Source organism: Procambarus clarkii, chromosome 35, assembly GCF_040958095.1.
Source record: "Procambarus clarkii isolate CNS0578487 chromosome 35, FALCON_Pclarkii_2.0, whole genome shotgun sequence".
Taxonomy (NCBI): Eukaryota; Metazoa; Arthropoda; class Malacostraca; order Decapoda; family Cambaridae; genus Procambarus; species Procambarus clarkii.
In genome coordinates, this window is record NC_091184.1 from 34458206 (window position 1) to 34470705 (window position 12500).

The 12500-nt window shown below is 42.4% G+C and overlaps 1 protein-coding gene across 1 annotated transcript in view; it reads left to right on the forward strand.

Moving 5' to 3' along the window:
• The window catches only part of LOC123768451 (uncharacterized), a gene marked incomplete in the record, with an annotated part of 327082 nt that overhangs the window by 284852 nt on the left and 29730 nt on the right, over positions 1 to 12500 (forward strand). Inside the window, 2 exon segments of the mRNA XM_069336300.1 lie at positions 1178 to 1227; positions 6094 to 6789. Coding sequence (XP_069192401.1) covers positions 1178 to 1227; positions 6094 to 6789 — 746 coding nt within the window.

The following is a 12500-nucleotide window of genomic DNA, read 5'->3' on the forward strand; positions in this document are numbered from 1 at the left end:
AGAAATAGCCTAAGCTACTCTATCCCTTTGAGATGTATTTATTGCTTATCTCAATAAACATACTTGAACTTGAACTTGAACAAGAATAGCTTAAATATAAGGTCGATATATTTTGGTCGGAGCTGATGAGTAGAGAATGAACTCCGGTGCTCATAATAATTTATCAGAACACAAAGGTTTTAAATTATCTTAAATACAAAATTGTTTATCATACATAATGCTCTCTGAGGGGGAGGGGGGATATGAAGACTTTCATAATTGCTTATTGACTAAGCAGGAAGTATAATTTAGTCATAAAAAAATAAAAAAAAACATTGGTTTAGTTGGGGGATATATTGGGCTAACCTAACCTAACCTAATCAACCTCTGGAGGGTTGATTAGGTTAGGTAATTATCACAATTGCTTACTGACCAACCAGCATGTATACTTTCGTCCCCAACATATTTCAGGACTGAGGTAAACTCAATGTATATACACAGAGACGCTGGATACTCAACTCTGTATACATATTATGAGTGCTAACATATATTAATCATATATTACAACAAATGCAACCAAACAAAATCTATACACAAAAGGTATATGACGATAGGAACACTGGTTGTATGATCATTCATTAATGCTGTCAATACAAGAGAGACATTCTCAATATAACAGAATAAAACAATTACAAAAATTACATAATTACATTAAAACATTACAATTAGATTACAAAACATTCTGAAACTAAACATTTAAGACCAAGCAACACAGCTGATTTTCAATAACAAACCATTTCTCTCTCTCAAACCAATGGATTTTAAGTTTTAAATCAATACAATTTAACTTCCTCATATCACTAGACGAATGATATAGAATAATAAAGAAATAAAGCACACTAGAAAATACCAACGTAACCCATAAAAGAATATAACATTTGCATGCGAGAATAATTAACAGTAATTAACATATGTGAGACCCAAATTTGAGTCATTATCTTTGAGCTGTTGTTTTTATTGTTTAAGATTCGCTACCTGGAACAAAAAGTCCCAAGTAGCACGGGCTATGGTGAGCCCGTAGTGGACACCTTTGAGCTGAGTTTTGTAACATGTACGTTTCGTGTATTGTTTTCGTTCTCGACCCTTTCCTATGTACGGAAATCTTGTAATTGATGTATAGCGTGTGATTGTTTTACAGATACTGTGGGCAACAGGAAGGGCAAGAACACCTGGTCCTTGTTAAGACTTGTAAGTAAATATATATATATCTTATACTTACATATAATTATGTCGTTTGTAAATCACGAAAATTAACACATGAAAAATGCGACAGTGTCAGACCTTGGAGGTAGAATTGAAACAGGAATTTCATTAAGTACTTTCGTATTTAATAATACATCTTCAGAAAGAATGAAGATGTATTAAATACGGAAGTACTTAAGGAAATTCCTGTTTCAATTCTTCCTATGTGGTCTGACACTGTCGTAATCATATATATATATAAATATATATATATATATATATATATATATATATATATATATATATATATATATATATATATATATAAATATATATATATATATATATATATATATATATATATATATATATATATATATATATATATATATATATAGACAAATCATCAATAAGCATTCATATGCTTTATGTATATGAATGTTGTACATAAAAGTACATAAATTTTAGGAATATGTGTTTTATACATATTTATCATATGTATTAGCATGTATGTGTAGCGTGATAGATAGCTTATCGTAAATGGCTGAAATTATACTTGGACTGTACGGTGTGGCGACGGTCTTGTTCCTTGCAGGTTCGGCGCTCGATCCCCTATGGTTCCAGTGCTTCTTTAAATCTTCATATTTCAACACATCTTGTCCTCATATCCCTTCCAGTTGTCATGTAGTTATATGTGGTGTTTCTCCTCACAGCTGCCCCTTACTCTCTCCTGTTTATACATACAGTATGTATTACACATGGCAATTAAAATATTAATTGGCTAATTAAGTTAAAATGTTAAGTTAATTAAGTTCAAGTCTGTGTTCTGCTCCATAGACTTTGTCATAGTATTTTTTCACGTTATTGTGAATTAATTCTACAAAATACTAAAGATTGGTATACTTTGGGCTGTGATATCGTAGATGGCGTGATTTGATTGGTTTTGTGCATATTTTGACTTTTGTTAGATTGGGTGGTTTGATTAGATTGAATTAGGTGTATTTACACTACGATTGGATGTGAATGATCCACGTCTTTGAGTCATAATTTCAAGCACTCTATTAACTAACTACTCTGTATGAACAAATCCACAAGGGCCGTGACGAGGATTCGAACCTACGTCCGAGAACATCCCAGACGCTGCCTTAATCGACTGAGCTATTCTGTATAGTCAAACATCAGCTCGTCCTCATAAACAATGGTTAAATGCTCATTAATCTACCAGCCAAGGTCCCTTGCGTTCTGTATATGGGGCGTTCCGTTGATGAGGTGTTCTGTATATGGGGCGTTCCGTTGATGAGGTGTTCTGTTGATGGGGCGTTCTGTTGATGGGGCGTTCTGTTGATGGGGCGTTCTGTTGATGGGGCGTTCTGTTGATGGGGCGTTCTGTTGATGGGGCGTTCCGTTGATGGGGCGTTCTGTTGATGGGGCGTTCCGTTGATGGGGCGTTCTGTTGATGGGGCGTTCCGTTGATGGGGCGTTCTGTTGATGAAGCGTTCCGTTAATGGGGCTTTCCGTTGTTGGTGCGTCCCGTTAACGGTGCCTCTTTCTCTCCACCTCCTTCTGTTATCCTCCCCCTTCCCCACCTACATATCCCCCCTCTTTCCCACTCGATCTTCCCTTACCCTCCTCCCTATCATTTCCTTACCCATTAGCCCCTTCCCATCCTTCCCTTACTTCCTCCCATTCCATTCTATTGTCCCTTACCTCCTTCCTTCCTTTCCACCCCCTTACCCTTTACACCCTCCTTTCCCCTCCCCTTATATCCTTCCCTTTACCTACTCCCTTCCCTACGCGATTGCCTTCCAGACCTCTTACCCAAACAAATCCCCCACCATATCTGCCTGTGATTGGCTGGCGTACACTCCGGCGTACCTGATTGGGCGAGGCGAGGCGTGAACGGACCAATTACAGGCAAGAGCAGCCCAAGTTTCGCTCGCCTCTTGTAATGACATCACAAGTCAGCCGAACTTCAATCTAGGTCGAATCTAAGTTACACTAGATTAATGTGAAACAATTTTGTGAAACCTAACTTAAAGCATTTTAAGTAAGAATTGAAGTTGCACAGTTTTTTAAAATAGCATTTAAAGTAAATGTCAATGTAATTATAATTTAAGTTAAGTAGGTTTCAAGTTAGAACTGAAGGTAGATCTTAAGTTAGACAGAAGTTAAGCTAATTTTTTAAGTTGACTGGACTGTCTATCATAAAGAACTGGTTTAGATGGGGCCAGAAGTGTCCCATCTAACTCAACTGCTCAGGACACCTTTACTCAATAGATGACCATTAACCATTAACCATTGACCAGTCTCATGTGGGTGAGATCAAAGAGAGACCCTTGACTCAGCGTAGCTTATTTCCGGCTTTTAGAATATGAAAAAAAACATATTAGTGTCTATGGTGAGCGAACTAGTGGCAGTGGACACTGACCCCGGGTGAAGAAGGGTCTTGGTCAAGGGATGTGTGACCCCCCTTGACCCCTGGGTGTTAGTCAGGTACCTGGGTGTTAGTCAGCTGTCACGGGCTGCTTCCTGGGGGTGGAGGCCTGGTCGAGGACCGGGCCGCGGGGACACTAAAGCCCCAAAATCATCTCAAGATAACCTCAAGATAACCCCTGATTGGAGTGGCTGGGGAAGGAGAGAGGAAGACACTTCATCCCTAGAACGCAGCATCAATTCGACCATCTTGGCTATCTTGAGGTTATCTTGAGATGATTTCGGGGCTTTTTAGTGTCCCCGCGGCCCGGTCCTCGACCAGGCCTCCAACCCCAGGAAGCAGCCCGTGACAGCTGACTAACACCCAGGTACCTATTTTACTGCTAGGTAACAGGGGCATAGGGTGAAAGAAACTCTGCCCATTGTTTCTCGCTGGCGCCTGGGATCGAACCCAGGACCACAGGATCACAAGTCCAGCGTGCTGTCCGCTCGGCCGTCCGGCTCCCTTGACCATAGAACAAACACCAGCGTCATCTCGGCTTTTTTCTCCTCTTTTCTGCTATAAATATAAAGCTCATTTTCTTCTGAGGTGATGAGAGTAGTATTGAGGAGCTGGTTGTATCCCTTCAACTTTGTGGCGTTGGTGGGTACAGAAACACTATTCATCACTGAGTACACATGGTTGTGTAACGTCGAATCAACGTCTCGACGTTGATTCGACGTCAATAGTGGCATCACCTTGGCTACTGAGGCCACTTGGTGGGTCCTTGCCTCGCCTCAGCATGTCAATGGTTTATTTCAGTCATTCATGAATTAATACGTCATTTCATCAGTGATGTATTTCATTGATATTTCTAACAATCAATGAATTAATACGTCATTTCATCAATGACGTATTTCATTGATATTTCTAACCATCAATGAATTAATACACCATTTCATCAGTGGCGTATTTCATTGATATTTCTAACAATCAATGAATTAATACACCATTTCATCAATGACGTATTTCATTGATATTTCTAACCATCAATGAATTAATACACCATTTCATCAGTGGCGTATTTCATTGATATTTCTAACAATCAATGAATTAATACGTCATTTCATCAGTGGCGTATTTCATTGATATTTCTAACAACAATGAATTAATACACCATTTCATCAGTGGCGTATTTCATTGATAGTTTCTAACAATCAAATTAATTAAGACATTGTTGTCAGTTAATTTATATTACTGTGTACCAGTTGAATAAAGACTGACAATTATAGAAATTATAAATATAATGACAAACTATTAATATAGAATAGAATAGCGAACACCCTTAACAAGATGCTGCCATTTGACCTGACAAATTATTTGATTACTTAATTCTTTCTTTTCTAATAAGGTTTAATTATACTGAGAATGATTAGCTTTGATGTAAACTATCTTCCCTCACCTATCCAAACAGTGACCTATCCAAACAGTGAGCTATCCAAACAGTGAGCTATCCAAACAGTGAGCTATCCAAACAGTGAGCTATCCAAACAGTGAGCTATCCAAACAGTGAGCTATCCAAACAGTGAGCTATCCAAACAGTGAGCTATCCAAACAGTGAGCTATCCAAACAGTGACCTATCCAAACAGTGACCTATCCAAACAGTGACCTATCCAAACAGTGACCTATCCAAACAGTGACCTATCCAAACAGTGACCTATCCAAACAGTGACCTATCCAAACAGTAACTAATCCAAGCAGTAATTAATCCAGACATTAAACTATCCAAACTTCTTACTTTATCTAATTCATTACACTCTAATTGACCTACTTTTTGAATGTATGAAATAAATCTAATTAAATTTAACTTTATTTCCAACTAAAATGGGGCTTACCATATTTATAATATAGCTGTTTTAACAGCCCTCAGGCACGAGGGGTTAATTTTGTTTAACTGTTGCAAAATAGATTTAATAATGCTAATGCTTTTCTTGTTATGTTAATGACTAATTTAACTGTTAGTAGGCAACTGTGGTTTTTAGACTTGTGAATTTATAATTAACATGTATAATCTTGTTTGGTGAATATATATAACAAGTATAATATTGTTTCGTGAATATATATAACATGTATAATTTTGTTTCGTGAATATATCGCATGTATAATCTTGTTTCGTGAATATATATAACATGTATAATTTTGTTTCGTGAATATATGACATGTATAATTTTGTTTCGTGAATATATGACATGTATAATCTTGTTTTGTGAATATATAACATGTATAATTTTGTTTCGTAATAGCTTTGTTTTGTTTACTTCTCTGGCTTTTGTGGTCTTTTTTTTTCCTTAATTCTTTTCCTTTTCTTATCTTTTCTAGGTTTTCGCAACTTTTTTTGTTTGTTACCGTTTTTCCTTCTCTTGGGACTATAATTCTCACCTTTTTCTCTTTGGCACAGTTTGACCGGTCGAGCCGCACCAAGTCCGAGTCCCTCTGCGGACTGGAGGAAGTCCTCAGCTGTCTCCAGCCCAGCGAGTTCGAGGACGAGCAGCTGTCGAGGTTCAAGGGGATGTGTTGGACCGACTTCGTGTCCTTTATGGAAGGCGGGCCCCAGGGAGGTCCGGACTCCCCGCCCCCGACGGAGTCTCAGGACGCCCCTCTCCTGCAGGAGTCCAGCATCCCTAGTCCGCCTGTGGTGGCGCTTAACGATCGGGCGTTGCTGATCACGCCTTCCAAGCCTGAACCCCGACTTGACCCGGTCGACAGGCGCGAGAAACTTGACCGCCTGTCGGCCCTGTCGTGCCTTGACCGCGAGACGCCGTTACCGAGGAAGCGGCATCCCATGACCATCATGAGGACGATGAGTGAACGCTCGCTTGACCGCGGACGCGTCGGACTACTCAATTTACTCAGCGAGAGAGTTCACGCCGAGCGCTCGACGCCCGTCAAGACGTTGAGCAAGTCGCCCGTGGGCGGCGGGAATAGCATCAAGATGGGCGGCGGGTTGACGGGCGTGGAGAGAGCGCTGGAGATAGCAAGGGAAAACGTGCGCGCGTCACTCAACAAGACGGAGACCAAGCGACGGGAGGCGGTCTGGGACCTCTTCCAATCAGAGTGCGCCTTCCTTTACGACCACTTAATGGTCCTTAAGAACGTAAGTACCGAGCCTCGTTTACTGTCCATTAACCTGGCACTCCTTCCTTCTGACAGGTGTTCAAGACAAACACTCAAGGTGTTATGAAGTGGCTTAAGTTGACTTCTTGTGATAGGGAAGTGTTTTTGAAGGGGTATTCCAGATGCGCAAAACACACACACACACACACACACACACACACACACACACACACACACACACACACACACACACACACACACACACACACACACACACACACACACACACATCTCCCACCTGTCCCCCAAGCTTAAAGCTGTACGCCCCTGAGCAAACTCCAGCTATGACGCTGGCTGCCTACGGCGGGTCGATCCTACGCGCGCCCGTTCACACTCCACAAGAGCTTTTCAGAACTCTGATATTGATTCAGTGTTGAGAGACTTGCCCCGCGACGCGCCCAAATCACCACGAAAATTATCAGCCCCCCTCTAAACTATATCTACAACCTCTGCCGGTATGAAAACTAATGCCATAATGACGTCGTGCACTAAAACAACATTTTATTTCATATTTTTATTAGTTTAGATATATTATTAAAGACTAATAGTGACGTAAAAGGATGCAAACGTTTTTCAGGTTTTAGACCCTACTCGAAAAGAAAATGGGAAAATTATGTGTAACCTTTTGGGGGGGACTAAAACAATTCGAGTTAAAATTAGGTTAAAACATTCCCTCTCGATGTGGATCCTGCCTAATTACTATCTGTATAGCATTTAGCTGCGATATAGAGGATAAGGAGCTGGGATATGAGGATAAAGAGTTGGGATAGTGAGGATAAGGAGTTGGGATGTGAGGATAAGGAGCTGGGATGTGAGGATAAGGAGCTGGGATATGAGGATAAGGAGCTGGGACATGAGGATAAGGAGCTGGGATACGAGAAAGCGGGTAAAGGAACGGTGCCTATCCACTTGCACCATCGGGGATCGAACAATGACCCAGCAAGGAGCGAGTCGTCGCAATACCGACCAGTACAAGAGTTCTGGCCTCTCAAACATGCAATACCATCATATCTTACCACATTAAAAATAAGCTTAGACTCATTATCAACTATATATTACGTAAGACGTTGATATAAGCCAGAATGAAGGCGTAAGTGCATCTTACATACAAGAGTTTATGATCTTTGGACTAAAGTCTTTGAAAATGTAATAAGTTATTACGAAACGCGTTCAAGTGTCACGTCAAGCATCAACTAATATGAGCCAATAGGCCCTTTGCAGTTACTTCCGATCTTTGGAAATATATACAAATCTAAGACTTGCTTTAAATTACCAAAAGCATCCTTGATATAAAAGACTAAATGGAAATTATGTTTTACAGCAAGTACAAAAGCTCATTTCAAATGAGTCCCAAATTAAGCGACGGACAAAAAGGAACAACGTGTCTCTGGATTTGTATATTAAAATGCAGGTTTTATAGAAAAATAGAATGATGGTAGTCAACTTCGGTAATACAGGGTGGTAATGAGTGTGGGTAGATGGACATGTGACTAAGTATTGACAGAGAGGTGACTTCAAGTTAGCATAGACAGAGAGATGACTTCAAGTTAGTATAGACAGAGAGATGACTTCAAGTTAGTATAGACAGAGAGATGACTTCAAGTTAGCATAAACAGAGAGATGACTTCAAGTTAGCATAAACAGAGAGCTGCATGACCCAGTAACGCAGATAATAAATCTAACTTGGCCAGGGTGATACATATGAGTCAAGCTTGGGTGTCTGAGTGACCAAAGGTTTGATTCAGCTTCTTCCACCACAACACACTGACGGTTGTTAATGTGTTGTGAGGCTGATAGGGACGGTTGGGACCAGAGGGCGCCACTGGTCTCTGGGGAGAGACCAGTGGAGAGAGGCAGGGCCCAAGAGTTAACCCGATCAATACAGGCGCTAGTAGGTGAGCACACACACACGCACACACACACACACACACACACACACACACACACACACACACACACACACACACACACACACACACACACACACACACACACACACACACACACCACAGTTTCAAGTGTAGATATGATAAGCCCAATAGGCTCAGGAACCTCTAAACCTGTTGATTGACGGTTGAGAGGCGGGACCAAAGAGCCAGAGCTTAACCCCCGCAAGCACAACTAGGTGAGTATACACACACACACACACACACACACACACACCAGCACGAGGGGACACAAGTGACAAATGAATCAAAGAGATGCATGAAAGAATGCCGCAAGCGTGAATATTGAGAAGAGCGCACGTGTGGGAGAGGAGGCTGACTCCATAAGCTGGGGGGGAGAGAGCTTGCTCCACACACACGCCGGTCCATTAATGCATATGAGGCGGAGCCCGGGAGCTAGATCTCCATCCTCACCGTGTCCCCCAACATGACATATCCAGCGCCTTGGATATCGCCACAGGAGCAAGAGCCTTTTGACCCGTTCAGTGAATGGGGGTAGATGTCTCAAGAGGTATCTTCTATATAAATCTATTTATTTATGTTTGCGAGGATGAGGCTCTAGCTCCCGGGCCCCGTCGCATATGCATTACACCCCTCTCTCCCCTCGGGTCAGCTTCCCGTTCTCTCCCTCTCTCATCAATCATCACACACCATTCATATATGCATCTCTTTGATTCATTTGGGAGTTTATGATATGAAGAGTCCTAAATTCAACATTGATATTCATTTGTTTACTCATTTATCATTTCATTGAAGTTTTAATGACATGACGGAATTACTGTATTCTTTACCCATGTGTTCTTCAAGAACGGCTATATATATATATATATATATATATATATATATATATATATATATATATATATATATATATATATATATATATATATATATATATATATATATATATATATATATAAGGTTGAACTCCAGACCCCCAATTTTCTGCTGGGTGAATCCTCCCCGAATTTTTGTCACGGTGTGTGTGTACTCACCTAGTTGTGCTTGCGAGGGGTTGATCTCTGGCTCTTTGGTCCCGCCTCTCAACTGTCAATCAACAGGTGTACAGGTTCCTGAGCCTATTGGGCTCTATCATATCTACATTTGAAACTGTGTTTGGAGTCAGCCTCCACCACATCACTGCCTAATGCATTCCACCTGTTAACTACTCTGATACTGAAAAAATTCTTTCTAGCGTCTCTGTGGCTCATTTTAGGTACTCAGTTTTCACCTGTGTCCCCTCGTTCGTTTACCACCCGCGCTAAACAGTTTATCTTTATCTACCCTGTCAATTCCTCCGAGAATTTTGAAGGTCGTGATCATGTCTCCCCTTACTCTCCTGTCTTCCAGTGTCGTGAGGTGCATTTCACGCAGCCTGTCCTCGTAACTGTGTGTGTGTGTGTGTGTGTGTGTGAGAGAGAGAGAGAGAGAGAGAGAGAGAGAGAGAGAGAGAGAGAGAGAGAGAGAGAGAGAGAGAGAGAGAGAGAGAGAGAGAGAGAGAGAGAGAGCAGGCCGTCTACTGACCATCCCTAGAATGCAGACCCCTCCCTCCCCCCCTCCCTCCCTACAAGAAACTGTCTAATTCCTAAATATCTATTTACTCCTAGGTGATCAGAGACATGAGGTGAATGAAACAATACTAATTTGTTTCTTCAACAGCCGGTATTTGAACCCAAGACTTAGAGCTTCGTCACGAAGCATTCTCTCTCTCTCTCTCTCTCTCTCTCTCTCTCTCTCTCTCTCTCTCTCTCTCTCTCTCTCTCTCTCTCTCTCTCTCTCTCTCTCTCTCTCTCTCTCTCTCTCTCTCTCTCTCTCACAGGTCCCGAGCCCCAGCTTTTCTTTTGTCTAGGCTCCTACGAGTAACACAAGAAGCTCTGGTTGAGTTCGTCGACGCTTTCAATCTCCTTAAGTGGTGTGTCTGGGGCTCTCGCCAACCCTTGCCGCCTTAAATGTGTTATAAGGCGCCGGGGTCGTGACCAACCAGCGGACAGTGTCACAATTATATCCCTATGGGAAAAGTTTATCTTTTGTCTGCGTGAGTGTTTACTATTTGTATTTACTGTTTCTATTTGCTGATTCGAGCTATTAGCTCTTGGGTCCCGCCTTTTTAACCCACTTATTTGTCCTCTATTATGTGTACAATATATATATTTCTCTTATACACACACACACACACACACACACACACACACACACACACACACACACACACACACACACACACACACACACACACACACAGAGGAAGCAACCCGTAGCAGCTGTCTATAACGCCTAGGTACCTATTTACTGCTAGGTGAACAGGAACATCAGGGTGAAAGAAACTCTGCCCATTATATGTGTGCACTAGTTGTGTTTGCAGGGTCGAGTTAAGCTCCCAGCCCCGCCTTCCGAACAGTCATGTTGCTACTGATGAAACTCTGGCTACATTTAGGATGGTGACTTAGCTTTGAATGCTACGTCATTTTCGTATTATTTCTCTGCCACTCTCCCTAGTGACAGAGATCAATTCCCGACCGTCCAAGTGGTTGGGCACCATTCCCTTCCCCCCCCCCCCCCCCGTCCCATCCCAAATCCTTATCCTGACCCCTTCCCAGTGCTATATAGTCGTAATAGCTTGGTGCTTTTTCCTGATAGAGACTGTTATCTTGAGGTTATCTTGAGATGATTTCGGGGCTTTTTTTAGTGTCCCCGCGGCCCGGTCCTCGACCAAGCCTCCACCCCCAGGAAGCAGCCCGTGACAGCTGACTAACACCCAGGTACCTATTTTACTGCTAGGTAACAGGGGCATAGGGTGAAAGAAACTCTGCCCATTGTTTCTCGCCGGCGCCCGGGATTGAACCCGGGACCACAGGATCACAAGTCCAGTGTGCTGTCCGCTCGGCCGACCGGCTGGCCCCTCATCGTTACTATAAGTACTATCAGAACTGGAGGACGGGCTGTGTTGTATCCCAGGAATACTGTGACCTCCTGGTATTCCTCCGCTCCTGTATGCTTGCCCGACACCTTCCCCTACTTACTAAAACACTGTGATCCACTGGCGCCCATTGTCATTTCAGGATCAAGTCAAGACCAGGTTTAGCCGAGTTGGTTAGCTCCTCTTCTCCTTGTTTCCTCCCTGATACCACTTGGACTGGACGGTAGAACGACGGTCTCGCTTCATGCAGGGCGGCGTTCAATCCCCGACCGTCCAAGTGGTTGGACACCATTCCTTTCCACCCGGCTCATCCCAATTCCTTATCCTGACCTCTTCCAAGTGCTATATAGACGCAATGGATTTGCGTTTTCTCCTAATTGTTCCCTCCCTCCCCTCCCCGACATGTTGTACTAGGAAATTCCTCTCTTCCACTTCTATGAGCTTTGCTCTCCATGTCTAATCTTCTCCTCTTCTTCGGTCTATGATTGTAGTCTCCCATTACTAGAAGATTTGCACTCCATCTATGGGCTGTGTATTCACCTAGTTGTATTCATCTAGTTGTGTTTGCGGGGGTTGAGCTTTGCTCTTTCGGCCCGCCTCTCAACTTGTCAATCAACTGTTTACTTACTACTTTTTTTCCACACCACACACACACACACACACATACCCCAGGAAGCAGCCCGTGACAAGCTGACTAACTCCCAGGTACCTATTTACTGCTAGGTAACAGGGGCATTCAGGGTGAAAGAAACGTGTGTGTGTGTGTGTGTGTGTGTGTGTGTGTGTGTGTGTGTGTGTGTGTGTGTGTGTGTGTGTGTGTGTGTGTGT